The sequence below is a fragment of the Odocoileus virginianus genome, chromosome 4, assembly GCF_023699985.2.
Source record: "Odocoileus virginianus isolate 20LAN1187 ecotype Illinois chromosome 4, Ovbor_1.2, whole genome shotgun sequence".
Classification (NCBI taxonomy): domain Eukaryota; kingdom Metazoa; phylum Chordata; class Mammalia; order Artiodactyla; family Cervidae; genus Odocoileus; species Odocoileus virginianus.
In genome coordinates this window covers 50370218-50385184 of record NC_069677.1, presented here as the reverse complement: position 1 = coordinate 50385184, position 14967 = coordinate 50370218, and the positions used below count along the sequence as shown (strand labels likewise).

General features: G+C 40.7%; 1 protein-coding gene across 3 annotated transcripts in view; it reads right to left on the bottom strand.

Annotated features, from left to right (window-relative positions):
- LOC139034764 (uncharacterized) overlaps nt 1-14967 on the bottom strand; it is a 97820-nt gene that overhangs the window by 42277 nt on the left and 40576 nt on the right. For all 3 annotated transcript variants that reach the window (XM_070466531.1, XM_070466532.1, XM_070466533.1), the window contains one exon: nt 7553-7680. In XM_070466531.1, coding sequence (XP_070322632.1) covers nt 7553-7680 — 128 coding nt within the window. The remainder of the gene's footprint in view (nt 1-7552; nt 7681-14967) is intronic.

Here is a 14967-nt window from a genome sequence, read left to right as displayed (position 1 = left end):
GTGATCAGATATTATATTAATATACAAAAAACAAAAAGCTTTACTATAATTAGAAGAATTGCAATTACAATGGCAACAAAACTGTACAAGAAGTATACAAGACCCATATGAAGAAAACTATAAACCTTTACTCAAGAGGATATAATGGAAGAGCTGAATAATAGCAGAAATGCCCACGTTATTGGATGGAGAGACTCAAGATTATAAAGCTGTTGATTTTTTCCCTAAATTAATATCTACATTTAATCAACTCCAATCAAAATTTCACTAGCATTATTGAAAATGAAATGGGACTTCCCCGATGGTCCAGTGGCTAAGACTATGCTTCAAATGCAGGGACTCCTTGACTTGATTCCTAGTCAAGGAACTAGGTCTCACATGCTGCAACTAAGAGTTCACATGCCACAACTAAAGATCCTGCATGCCCCAACAAAGACTGAAAATCTCGAGTGCTGCAACTAAGACCCAGCACAACCAAATAAATGATTTTTTTTATTAAAAAAAAATTAAATGACATGCTCATTCTAAATGGCAAACGGGTAAAAATAGCAAAGAGAGCTGTAAAAGCAGAACAAGGAAAAATGACATGCTTCAACCAAATACAGCATTTAAGTATGATATAAAGCTGTAGTAACTATAAAAAGTGATTTTTAGCATAGAAATAAATCAGTAGTTCACTAAAGTGGAATCAAAGGTCCAAATAGTTTCTCATAAATAGGTAGAAGAAGGATAGAACTTTCAATATATATATCTTAATAATAAAGGTGGCATTTTAATGGAGGGAAAAATAGACTATTTGGTAATTGATATTAGAAAATTATTATTCAATTAGAAAATAGTAAAGTATATCTTTACCTCATAACATACACAATAATGAATTCCATATACATTATAGAGCTATGCACGGAATTTAAAAAAGTATTCAAAGAAAAAAAGTGTTTTTTTACAATTTGGGGATGTTAAAGAGCATCTCTAAGCACATAAAAACTAGAAATTAAGGAAAAAAGGTTGACAAAATTGATCAAACATATTTTCAATAATAGAATACGGTTAAAGACTTCATAGACAAAGTTATGGGAGAAATACTGCCATGTATATAACAAAGGATTACTACACATAATATATAAAATATTCCTGTAAATCTATAATAGTCAAACAATATAAGCAGTTAATTAATAGAAAAAAAAGACAAATTGTAAGGATTCCAAGCTTCACTTGTAATGAAAGAGATGGGAAACAAAATGCCTAGGTTTTGAATTTTTCTTTTATCTAGTTTGGTATCTGTGAAGGGTTGCTGTCTATAACTGATTTGGAAGATTCTCAGATATTATTATTTCAGATCTTTTTTATGCTCTGTTCCCTTCTCCTTCCAATATTCCAATCACACACATGTTGACCCTTTTGAGATTGTCCCACCATTTTTTTCTTTCTTTTTTTATTGGGGGCTAATTGCTTTACAATATTGTCTTGGCCTCTGCCATGTATCAACATGAGCGAGCCACAGTTATACATACATCCCCTCCCTCCCTCTCCCATCTTCTGCCCCATCCCACCCCTCTAAGTTGTCACAGAGCACTGGTTTGAGACCCCCGGTGTGTGAGTCTGTGTGTGTAAGTCACTTCAGTCATGTCCAACTCATCGCAACTCCATGACTAGCCCACCAGATTCTCTATGCATGGGATTCCCTAGGCAAGAATACTGGAATCAGTTACCATGCCCTCCTCTGGGGGAACTTCCTGACCCAGGGATCAAACCCACTTTTCTTATGTCTCCTGCACCGGCAGGTGGGTTCTTTACCACTAGCACCACCTGGGAAGCCCATGTCACACAACAAATTCCCACCTGCCATCTATTTTACGTATGGTAATGTATATGTAGTCATGTATGGATGTGAGAGTTGGACTATAAAGAAAGCTGAGCACTGAAGAATTGATGCTTTTGAACTGTGGTGTTGGAGAAGACTCTTGAGAGTCCCTTGGACTGCAAGGAGATCCAGCCAGTCTATCTTAAAGGAAATCAGTCCTGAATGTTCACTGGAATGACTAATGCTGAAGCTGAAACTCCAATACTTTGGCCACCTGATGCAAAGAACTGACTCACTGGAAAAGACCCTGATGCTGGGAAAGATTGAAGGCAGGAGGAGAAGGGGACAGCAGAAGGATGAGATGGTTGGATGGCATCACTGACTCAATGGACATGAGTTCGAGTAAGCTCCGGGAGTTGGTGATGGACAGGGAGGCCTGGTGTGCTGCAGTCCATGGTGTCGCAAAGAGTCAGACACGACTGAATGACTGAACTGACTGGATGTATACGTTTCCATGCTATTCTCTCAATTTGTCCCACCTTCTTCCCCTAGTGTCCACAAATCTGTTCTCTAGGTCTGAGTCTCAAGTGAAAGTGAAAGTTGCTCAGTAGTGTGCGACTCTTTGCGACCCCATGGACTGTATAGTCCCTGGAATTCTCCAGCCCAGAATACTGGAGTGGGTAGCCTTTCCCTTCTCCAGGGGAATCTTCCCAACCCAGGGATGGAACCCAGATCTCCCTCATTGCAGGCAGATTCTTTACCAGCTGAGCCACATGGGAAGCCCAAGAATACTGGAGTGGGTAGGCTATCCCCTCTCCAGTGGGTCTTCCCAACCCAGGAATTGAACTGGGGTCTCTTGCATTGCAGGCAGATTTTTTACCAGCTGAGCTATGAGGGAAGCCCGTTGCTACCCTGAAAATAGGTTTATCAGTACCATCTTTCTAGATTCCATATGCATGCATTAATATACAACATCTGTCTTTCTCTTTCTGACTTACTTCACTCTGTATTTTTGAATGTTTTTTTTTTTTTTTTATTCTTTTTTTCTCTTTGAGTTTCTATTTGTGCAGTTTCTATTGGGTTACTTCAAATTCACTGTCTTTTTCCTCACTGCATCCAGCAGATGAGCCTACTGAAGACAGTCTTCATTTCCATTACAGTTTTTCATTTCTAGTATTTCCTTCTGATTCTTGCAGTTTCCATCTTTCTGCTGATGTTACTGAATTGGTTTTCTATTTTGTTTTATTAGTGCTTTTAACATATTAATCATAGTTATTTTAATTCCTTGTCTGATAATTCCAACATCTGTGTTATATCTGAATCTGGTTCTGGGGCTTGCTTTCTGTCTTCAGACTGTTTTTTTCTTGTCTTTTAGTATGCCTTGTAATTTTTTTGGTTGAAAACCTGGTATGTTGTAGTAGGTAGTGAGGTAATTAGGCCTTTAGAGTGAGGATTTATGTTAATCTGGCTTGGAGCTGGACTATGTTTCATGTTTGCTGTAACAATTCCACAGGCTTCAGATTCCTCTGGCGCCCTTATTTTCCTATGCTCTCTTGGCTTCAGGCTTCCCTTTGTATTCCCACTCAGAAAGCCACCGGGCTTTGCAGATCTTTCAGCTGTAATCCATTGAAGGCTTATTAGAATGGCAGTAAGGTATGGGGGGAGGGAAGTTTTTATAATCTGATTAAGTTCATCTTTGGCGGGCCTGTGTCTTAAACGTGTTTCTCTCCCTCTTCATTAAGTATACGACTTTCTCCCATACTCCATTCCCCGTGTCCTATTAACTATATTTTGGGAGGTTGTTTTAGTTGAGACAGGAAGGTTAGGGGCTGGCTATGGTGGAAATGCCTGCCTCCAAGTGGGATACAGTTTCAGTATTGTCCCTGGAGAGTGAGACTTTACTATGGAGAAGGATCCAGGAGGGTTATATCTTTGCTATTCTTCCCATCTCCTCCCTCTGCCTCCCTATCCCATGGGGGAGGAGGAGGTTTTTCTCAGATCCTCACCATGAGAATGTGGTGGGGCTCCTGGAGGAAAAAAACACTTCAAAACTGGGGGGCCCTCTGATGATTGGGGCCCCAGGTGTTTCTCAGTCACACTAGGCCATACTCTGCCTCCAGCTATTCGTCACAATTACTAGTTAAATCAAGCGGTCACACCCTTATTGGTCCACTGACTTCTGTTGTCTCTCTCTGGATGCACCTGTCTCTCCAGATTTCAGGGTGTGGTTTACCTTGAAACTTAAATTCTGTGATGTATCTAAGAAAAGTCATTGATTTTCAGCTTGTCCAGATTTTCCTTGTAAGAAAATGGTGTTTTCCAAGCTTTCTACATGTCAGAGTAGAAACCAGAAGTTTGCAAACTAGAATGAAATTCCATTTTTCCCATCAGACCGGCAAACTTAAGAATAATAATATTCAGAGAGGGAGGAAGTGAGTATTTTCACATGGTGTTGACAGGAAACTAAACTGGGTGTCATCTTTCTTGAAGGCAATTTTAAATTTTCAAAGTTTAAAACGCACAACTTCTTTAACCTAGCAATTTCACTTAAAGGATTCTACCCCAGATAAGCCATACAAATGAGAAAATATATATTTACAAGAACATTAACTAAGTAATTGTCTCTAATATCAATAAATTGGAAACAAATAGAAGTTCTAGTGATAGAAGATTAAAAAACAAGTATGATTGATTAATTCTATATCTATTATGTAGCACACTAAAAATGCAGTTAGATTAATATGCTGAAATATGTCCATAACACACTGCTAAGTAAAAAAAATCAAGTTATAAAACAGTATGATATTTGTTAAAAACAAAGCAAACAAAACATTGGGTATCCATGGGACATGGGAGTGGGTGTGCACAGATAGGTATTTGTATCTTCTTAGAAAAAAAGCCTGGAAAGTGCAGATACCAAATTCTAATTGCTTCTCTTCTGGCAAGGAGAAGAAGCTTTCCACTTTAGGGGAAATGAACACATTTTAAAGCAAGCAAGTGTTATTTTTATAATTAAAAATATACACACAAAGAAGTAGATCCTTTTCCTCGATTAAAGAGAAAGCTGTCTGGGAAAAGATGGCAATAACCTTTAGTTCCTATTTCCAAACAATTCCAGGAATCTTAAACAAGTTGCATGTGTGTGTAAGTGAATGACCTCTTGTGAATGGAGCCGTGGATAGATACCACTTCTCTGCCAGTGGAACGGGCTGTTTAACCTTGGCCTGTGCAAGAGTGAGTGCGGGGACTGTATCCACCTTGCTCACCATGGTCACTCCCATGTCTACCTTGTGTTGGGCACTAGTCGGGCCTTTGTATATACTAGTTGAATTAACAAATTAAATGAGAAAAAAAGGCAATGGTTTGGTGAGATTTATTGAACCGTGTATCATAGAGAAACCTGGCAGGCAGTTGCTCGGAAGTTTCTCTGTTATTACTGGGTTTAGATACTAAATTCAAATTCTAGAATTTAAATAGGAAGTTTCAGCACTGTCCCAAGGCTGAGGAAATTAACCAGACTGAGAAACAGTGCTGCTCCCTGAGTGAGCATTTTTCTCATATTGTAATAGCAATAGAAGTTGCCTAGACCATTTTCTCTCTGCCAGCTTACAAAAAGGATCACTGATTCAGGAAGTGATCTATGAGTATAACGTTTTAGTTTTAATTTTTAAGTAACATAGTGAATGGGGCCAGAATCCGAATTACCTGGGGTTTTAGTGGGTTAGAGCATGTTACTGGGATGAAGAGAGAAGAGACCAAGATTTTTTGAGGATCTCCCAGCAACTCATCGAGGCACGGGGTTAGTCGCTCAGCACATGGTATCTCATTAAAGCTCATAACAAGCTTGTGAAGTATCGTCATCATTAATAGATGAGGAAACTGAGACTTGGAGAACTTGGGTAACTTGTCTTAGGACACGTAGCCAGAAAATGGCAGAGCTGGGATTTGAAGACCGAGGGCCTGGTTCCAAAGCCCCTGGCCACTGCCTGGGCCACTGGACGCTGTCTTGATTAGTGTTGGCATGCCTCACGTTTCATATTAACATGCAAGCTGTCCCTGCAGAAGACTTGAAGGGTTTGGCTTTCTAAGAACTGACTAGACTGGACTATCACTCCTGTAGAACTAATCCAGAGATTTTACACGTATAAGTACGATCCCCACCCGATCTAATTTCTCGAAGCATTGGGGAAATGACTCAGTATTACCAAACAGGACTCTCCAAATCATGAATAAACACAGGTGTGCTATAGCTTTCCCCAAACTCATCCCAGGACACAGAGCACCCTTATCTGAGACAAATCACAGCACCTGAAGAACTGCTTACAGCGGTGGCAGTGATGCAGAGACGGTCACGTGTTATAAATACCCTCATGGAATAAAGATCATTTATTTTTCCATGATATTTGCTAACTCAGATGAAATGAATTTCATCTTTATTTTCACCACAGCAGGAAGTTGACATGCCCGAGTGCTGCAGTTTTCAGCACGTGTACGGCACCTTTGATTCTTCCTCTAATGCATTTTACATCCATTATTTGGCCTCCATTTATAGCATATTATGTACTATGTTTATTTCCTTGTCACTCTGTCCTAAACTTCTAATGTTGGAATGCCTCATGGCCTGGTCCTGCGCTTCCTACTTTTTTCTTCTCCCATAGTTTTACATCATCTTTTATAAACCAATTGTACCTACTTTATTTCTCCAGTCTTCATATCTCCAGTCAGATGTCCAAAAGAAATCTCCCATGTAACAAGCGGCAAAGAATTCTCCATTCCTACCTTTACGTCAAATCTTTTCCTCCGTGAATTCAATTCTCCATCTCGTGACACTGTCATTCTCTGTTGTTCAAACTTTAACCTTTTTCCTGGTTTCCTACCTTTCCCTCACCTCCATATCTAATTATTCAGCAAGTTTAGAGGTTCTGCTTCTAAAACATCTCAAATATATCCACTCTCCTTCCTGTCTCTGCCAATATTAAGCTACTAATTGCTTATCGCAATTACTTTAATTTAATTACTGGCCTTTTTGCTTCCACTGGTTTTCCATAAATCAGCCAGAATGATAAATTTAAAGCACAAATAATATTGATACCCTGCAGTCTTTCAATGTTATCCAGTTGTACTTTACCATAGTCTACAGGACTTATATTATCCAGCCCCTTCCCACCTCTATGACCTCATCTCGTAGATCTCTTTTAACTCATAGCCCTGCAGGCAGCTTGTCCCTCTTATTCCTTGACTACACCAAGGTTACCCCCGTGGGACTTTCCCTGAATGCTCCCCAGGTTCTTCCTCCAAATCTTCCATGGCTGGGGCCTTCCTCATAATTCAGGTCTAAGATCATATGTTGTTGCTATTTAGTTATTAAGTTGTATCTGACTCTTTTGTGACCCCATGGACTGTAGCCTGCCAGGTTCCTCTGTCCATGGGACTTCCCAGGCAAGAATACTGGAGTGGGTTGCCATTTCCTTCTCCAGGGGAACTTCCTGACCCAGGGATCGAACCTGCATCTCCTGCACACATCTCCTGCACTGTAAGCAGATTCTTTTACCACTGAGCCACCAGGGAAGCCCAAGATCATACGAGACCTCCTGAATGAGTCTTCCACAATCACCTTAGAGGAGTTGTCCCTTACTTTGCCAGTCTCTATCAAAAGATCCTGTTTTAGTTTTTTTAATTACCCAAAATTTACAATTATTTATAACTATTTTTCAATTATCTATAATTATTTTTCAATTATTTACTTACCCATCTGCTTCTCTCTGGAGAAAGAAAGACACCTCCACATGGGCAGGGAACTTTTCTTTCTTTTTAAGAGTGTATCTCCAGATCTCAGTAGTAGTAGAAGTTGCCTGGGCAATTTTCTCTCTGCCAGCCTACAGAAAAATAGGAAAAGACCTTAAAGTATAACATATTAGTTTTAATTCTTGCATTAAAAATAATGTGGTGAATGGGACAAGAATCAAGGTTCTGAATCAGAATCAGACTAGCACACAGTAGGTGTTTAATAAGAGTTTGTTGACTGCTGAATATGCAATCGCTTGCTTATGAAGACAAAGAACCGAAATACTGCCTTCTACTAAACTGAGGCTATAATTGTGATAAAAGAACAGTTCTAATTTTAAGCAACATTCAAACTAAATGACAAATTCTGGCTTGTATTTAAAATATATATTGAACTGTGTCATGACTTACTGGATCATTTCACATTAGTTGGACTTTGCAATGTTCACTGCTTGAATTCAAACAAAGAGGAATAGTAGAGGGGAAATCTGCTTTCCTAACAGTGACCAGCTGCCCTTATTGAACATTCCTGTTTGATTTTCATCACTTTCCATGTCTAGCATCACTTCAGAATGCTGAGATAGCCAAATAAGGACTGCCCTGTTTAATGACCTCCATTCCCCTTGAAAATGGTCCCTCAGCTAGTTAAACTGCAGCATGGCAGTCCTGGCCCCCAACCTGATGAGCTGGCAGTAGAGACAGCTGGTTGCCTTTGAATGCCACCTTTCCTAAGCAGAGGTCCATGGTGAGGATACTGATCCCTCTTGGTAGGGGTGGCAGCAATGAATTTTCTCCTTAAAAACAGTAATATATTATTTATTCTCAGCCTCATTCACAAAACATTATCTGAAAGAAGCCTAAGATTTCCTTTTGCCTCCTAAAGAGGACTTCTAAATAGAGGCATTTTATAAACAGCTGCATGTGCTTTTGGAGAGGAAATTGGAGGAACTGAAAAAAAAAATGAACCATGGAGCTGTATGAATGCCTTTTCTTTTGACAAATTGTGGGTAAACCTGAAAGGGCAGAGAAGACAGCAGTCCTTTCCTTATCTGCAAACCAAGCCCAGGGCATGTGGTACGGCCCAGGGCGACTTCTCCAAATCGAAGTGAATATACTTTAACTCGGGGCTAAAAACAACAACAATAGCAATATAAAATTAAAAACAGTCTTGATAAATTGCAAGGAAAAGCCATTCACTTCCATTAGATTTCTCCTGATTAGGTTCAGCTAAATTGGGCAACAATGTCTTTTGCAGATTGTAGGAGATTTATTTCAGGACTCTCTGTCAACAAAGAATGCAAAATGAGTTCAAGTCAGATTCCATAAAGATCTGGAGGAAGGAGAACATACAAATCATAATGAATAAAGTAGGCACACATTTCCTGAGGAGTCACAACAGTTAATTCTTTGGGCTTTTTTTGCCTTTTTTTTTTTTTTTTTAAATCTGGACAGGGGGATGCAAGATGCCTTATATCTGCAAGGGAATTAGGTTGCGCTCTGTGTTCTTGAAACTCAGGGAAGACAGAAGCTAATTTGAGCTTCACTGAGGTCTCTGCACATATCAGGACTAAAACATCTAAGGCCATGGAAAGCCAGAGTTAGAAAGGGCTTTGGGGTCCTTCTACTCAATTTGTGGATGAGGCCACAGATCCATGAAGTGTTCTGTCCCAAAGCTGGAAGTCAAGGCAATTTTAGGCTTGCATCACTTTCCTCTGTCTGTCTACCTCTCTCTTCTTTCACTTGGCAATTCTAAACCTGTTTGAAACTGTCAGGTGAGTGTATGCTCCTCGGTTCTTTGTCTCATCACAACAAAGATTTGGAGTGACGGACACTGAAGCCCCCTCGGCGGGTCACAGCTCTCGGGTCTTGGACAGGCCATGTTATAGCTCTCAGGTCTCGAACAGACCATGTTTTAGCTCTTAGAGAAATCAGTGTTACAGCTCAGTGTTACAGCTCTATTTTATTTAGATAAAAACAGGAAAATCCATCTTCGAGGCATGAGGGCACGTCGATCCAAAGACGCGAAGAGAAGATTGTCCCATCGCGTGGGAGAGAGAGCGAGAAGAGAGCTTTGGCTCCTCTTTTTATATGTCTCTGCCCCCGGGCCTGTCTTATGTAAATTGGGCCAGCCAGGAGTGTTGTTTGTTTTACCTGAGGTTCTCACTCCAGTCCTCCGACCTTCCTCTGTTCTATTTTCGCAGGCTTTTCCCTTCCAGGTCTTTTAGCCACCGCCATTCTGGACTCCTTTTCCCTATTCTAACTACCTAACAAAAACTATAGTGGTCAGAAAACAGCTTAGGAAAGAATGCGGGCTAGACTTCATGTCAGGTTGGAAACACACCTCTAATTACAAAATGAAAACTATTTAGGAAAAGAAAGTTCAATAGAGGGAACTTCTATTTAGACAAATTTTCATGAGTGCTTCTGTTTTATGTATTAAGAGATTTCTTTATATTTTGGAGGTTTCCAAATAGAGTGAAATCAAACTGGTATGATTCAAAGATAGTGGTTTCCGCAGATTTTCATTTCTATTGACTAATTATATATTATCCTGTTCCTCAAACTCCAACCACCCCATTTCTAAGGTCAAATGCCACCTAATTTCTTTCTGCTTCTGTGTCCTCAGAGAGAAGCTGGAGACAATGAGGACTCAGGGATACAGATACACTTGGTCTAGAATACTTGGACGTGAGTACCTTGATTAGGAAGTTATTCGGAAACTATTTTAACTTGTGAATCAAACTATTTCATTGGCCTTTTCAACACATGAGGACCCCTCTCAAACATCCTCCAAGTATGTTAGTACTCAGTTGTGTTTGATTCTTTGCAATCACACAGACTCTAGCCCACCAGGCTCCTCTGTCCATGGAATTCTCCAGTCAGGAATACTAGAGTGGGTAACCATTCCCTTCTCCCGGGGATCTTCCTGACCCAGGGAACAAACTTGGTCTCCTGCATTGCAAGCAGATTCTTTACCATATGAGCCACCAAGGAAGCCCCACCATCCTCTAACCTACCATCAATGGCCTACCATCATTGACACCAACTGGGAAAAATGAAACTCCTATTTTTTTCCCACTAACTCATATTCTACCCTTCTCATAAGAAAAAGAAAAAAAAAAACTCTCTTTATGAGAAAACAAGCTGTTTGCACAAAAAATACTCTACTGCATTGATTATAATAGTGAACCTGGAAAAAGTCTTTATATCCAATAATAAGGTAGTGATTAAGTAAATCGTGGCACATAACCTACAAAAAGTATTGTGCAGAGACCAAAAATTATAATGGAAACTGCAGTAGTATGGAAATGCTTATTTAATAATTATACATTGAGTAGCTATTGTATCCCAGGACTCTCCTAGACAGTGGAAATAAAGGAACACCACAAATAGCTTGCAGGGTAGTAAGGAAGTCAGACATAAACAAAGCATTTTAGGAAGAAAGTGAGACAGAAAGGAAGAGGACAGGGCACGACAATGAAAAGAATGACACAACCATTAAGAAGAACAGAATACAACAAAAACCAGTTGGAACATACAAGGCCCAAGATGGTGAAAGGTTTGACTCCCAGCAGAACTTGAGCCTCATTATACACTCATTATAATACATTAGCATATGCTAAATGTCATGCCCAAAGATGCCATGACAGTTCCAAGGTTGACCTTGAAAGGCCAAAAAGTGGGCGGTGCCCCAAACCCCTGAAATCCCCAGCTCTTCTCCAAAGTAGTTAGAATACTCCTCCCACTCTTTACTTTAGCCTATGAAGTTATCCAGTCCGTAAAAAATAACCACCCCCTCACCTCAGGGTCCTCTCATCTTTTGAGATGGGCTGCAATCTGTCTATGGAATATGTACCTCCCAGGGCCACTCTCGCCTCCTGAGACGGGCCACATTCTGTTCCTAGAGTGTGTATCTCTCTAAATAAATGAGCTTTCACTTCACTATGGCTTGCTTTTGAATTCTTTCCTGTGCAAAGCCAAGGATCTTCACTTGGCGGCCAGTGCTAGGGATTCACTGGAGACCTGGAACATGACGATCCTCTCACACCCCATTTTTCAGACAACAAAAGGACAATGAGGACGGAGGCCTGGAGGGGTGTTCTGAGAGCTGAGAGCCATTCAATGTGGCTGAAATAAAAGGGGTGGGAAGGAGATAAAACTGAAGAGGAAAGGGCCAGATTGAGGGATGCTTTGGGATTTATTCTATTGATGAAGAGATGTCATTGTAGTTTTAGCAGGATAAAATACATGACTATTATAGTATTCATGCAATCATTTGATTGTTCATTTGTTAATTCAAGGACCAGTTATTGAGTGTATATTTACTGTGACAGGCACAGGTACCATAAAGATGAATAAGACAAAATCTCTACTTCTGAGAGTCTAACACAGGGATGGAACACTCATTTAAGAAAGTCATTATAACGCACTGTGATAAGCACTTCAAAGGAGTCATCTGAAAGGCAATGGGGAAGCACAAAAACAAACACTTTGATGAGGAGGGAGTGCGTGAATGGTCCAGGTAGTCCTATGCAGGGAAGGAAAATCTTTTCCTTCTACCCATGCAAGATTTATTGGCTGAGACTCTGCAAACTAGACTGACAAAAGAACAGATTAACAAGAGAAAAACAAGCAAAAATCTATCAGTGCATGCATTGCACACATACATGGGAGCAGTCAATGATGAATAACTCAGAGGGGTGGTTAGAACTTGTGCTTCATAGCATCTTGCCAAAAAAATAATAGATTTTTTTTAGAAAAGTGACCAGACAAAGGAAAAGACTTTGCGTTTCTAGGGCAGTAAATTGGGAAAGGTAAATATATGGGGGAATTAATGGAACATAAGGGCTAACCAGTAAGGTCTGTGAAGTAGATATCTCTGGGGTAATTAACTTCTTCCTGGTAGAGAAGGGAGTGGGGAACACCTTTACAAATTTATGTCTTTTAGGCAAATAGGGAGAGGGCACAGGGCTTTTCTTGTATCTATTTCTTCTCAGTTTCTTTCGGCTCTAAACAATCCTTACGTCAAAATGGCATATTTTGAGGTGGCATATTCTGCTACCTTTCACTTAACAGAGAACAAGTATCAGTCAGGGAAACAAAAGCACATTAAGAATTCCAACAGAGAAAATTTAGCATTAGAAATTAGTCAGTCAGGTCTTGGAGAACTGAAAATGCAAAAAGGGAACACTGAGGTTTCATAGAGACAACAACTTCGGGAAGCAACTACCACCTCCTAGCTCTGAGCAAACCAAAGGAAGAGATCAGAGTTATTAGAATTTAGAAGCTGAATGAAATACTATGCACAGGTGGGACCCAGACCTTGGAGGAGGAGATATGGCTGGCTAGTGCTGGCGTTTCTGAGGAAGGTATGAAGCTGGTTCTTCTAGGGATGGAAACAATTGCTGTTGTCAAAATAATGGTCACTGCTAGGTGACTTTACATAAACAGCAAGCAAATAGGAAGGAACTAGTCCCTTCAACTTCCTCATGCCTTCCCATCTCCCGGTCTTCCTTTAGTGCCCCTATTGACAGAAACCAACAGGAATTCTGATGGCTAAAAAGGAAGCTGGTTTGCATAGCTCCAGCTTCCCTGGTGGCTCAGAGGTTAAAGCGTCTGCCTGGAATGTGGGAGACCCCGGTTCGATCCCTGAGTTGGGAAGATCCCCTGGAGAAGGCAATGGCAACCCACTCCGGTACTCTTGCCTGGAGAATCCCATGGAGGGAGGAGCCTCTTAGGCTACAGTTCATGGGGTTGCAAAGAGTCGGACACGACTGAGTGATTTCACTTTCAACCTGGGAAAGCTAAGTTTGGCAGTGACAGAAAATAGCTTAATCTCCAGTTTAGGAGTGCATCTTATAAAATGAGGAGGCAGGCTTAAAAGGAAGGCCTTTCAGGCAAAAGAAAACCACATGTGCAAAAGCATGACGCCATCAAAGTGCTCTGTGCTCTTGGGAATTACAAGTATGAAATCAGTTGTAGCTTGAATGCAAAATGCATTGACAAAGTATCAGGCAGAGCAACTGGAATGATAGAAAGGGATCTTGTTCTGAAGGGCAGGGAATCCTATGTTAAGAAGCAAAGGTAAATAATATTTTTAATATCTCTCAAATTTTTCAGTAGTTTATGTTTTTTTCACCCTCATTGCCATTAACAGTATACCTTGAATCCAAGGCTTATTGTCCTAGGAAAGGAGGAGTATTTGATTCAGCAGAGAACAAAGAGGTCACTGCCTAGATTTTTGAATTTCAAAATAGTTTTTTAATTACCTAGGGAGATAAAGGTCAGTCTAGTCAAAGCTAGGGTTTTTCTAATAGTAATGTACAGATGTGAGAGTTGTACCATACAGAAAGCTGAGCGCAGAAGAATGGATGCTTTTGAACTGATGTTGGAGAAGATTCTTGAGGGTCCCTTGGCCTACAAGGAGATGAAACCAATCCTAAAGGAAATAAGTCCTGAATATTCATTGGAAGGACTGATGCTGAAGCTGAAATTCCAATACTTTGGCCACCTGATGCGAAGAACTGATTCATTGGAAGACTGTGATGCTGGGCAAGATTGAAGGCAGGAGGAGAAGGGGATGACAGAAAATGAGATGGTTGGATGGCATCACTGTCTCAATGGACATGAGTTTGAGCAAGCTCCGGGAGTTGGTGATGGACAGGGAAGCCTGGTGCGCTGTACTCTATGGGGTTGCAAAGAGTCGGACATGACTGAATGACTGACTAACTGAGGGAGATAAAATAGCCCGAGGGTAAGATCTTTAGATTTGCAAAAATTTGGCTTTTTGAAATAGAAAATATTGACTCTCTGTGACTCCATGGACTGTAGCCCATCAGGCTCCTCTGTCGGCAGAATTCACCAGACAAGTATGCTGAAATCGGTTGCCATTTTCTTCTCCAAGGGATCTTCCTGACCCAGAGATTGAACCCAGGTCTTCTGCATTGCAGGCGGATTCTGTATCATTTGAGCCACTGGGGAAGCACACAAAAGGCTATGAAGCGCCAATAAACCATAGTTTATTCTAAGAAGCCACAGGGCAGGAATACATTGGATAGGATATAAAGCAAGTTCCTATTCCACAGGACGAAAACATCTTCTGCAGTGAGGGAGGAACCACTCACAAATTCAGATTCAGATTCCAGTGTTCTGTGTTCCTTCCTTGCCCCTCACCTCTGGGTCAGACCTGGGCAGGGCAGGGCAGGGCTTGTGTGTATGTGTGAACTTCTTGAAGACCCTTGGTGACAAATCGCAGAACAAAAAGTTTATTCCTCAGTTCCTCAGTTGCACCTATTCAAACTGTCTGCTCCTCAGAGAAGCCCTGTGTTGACATGGGTCTGCGATGATGACTTAAGTTGGGTTTTGGATAGTGTTATCAC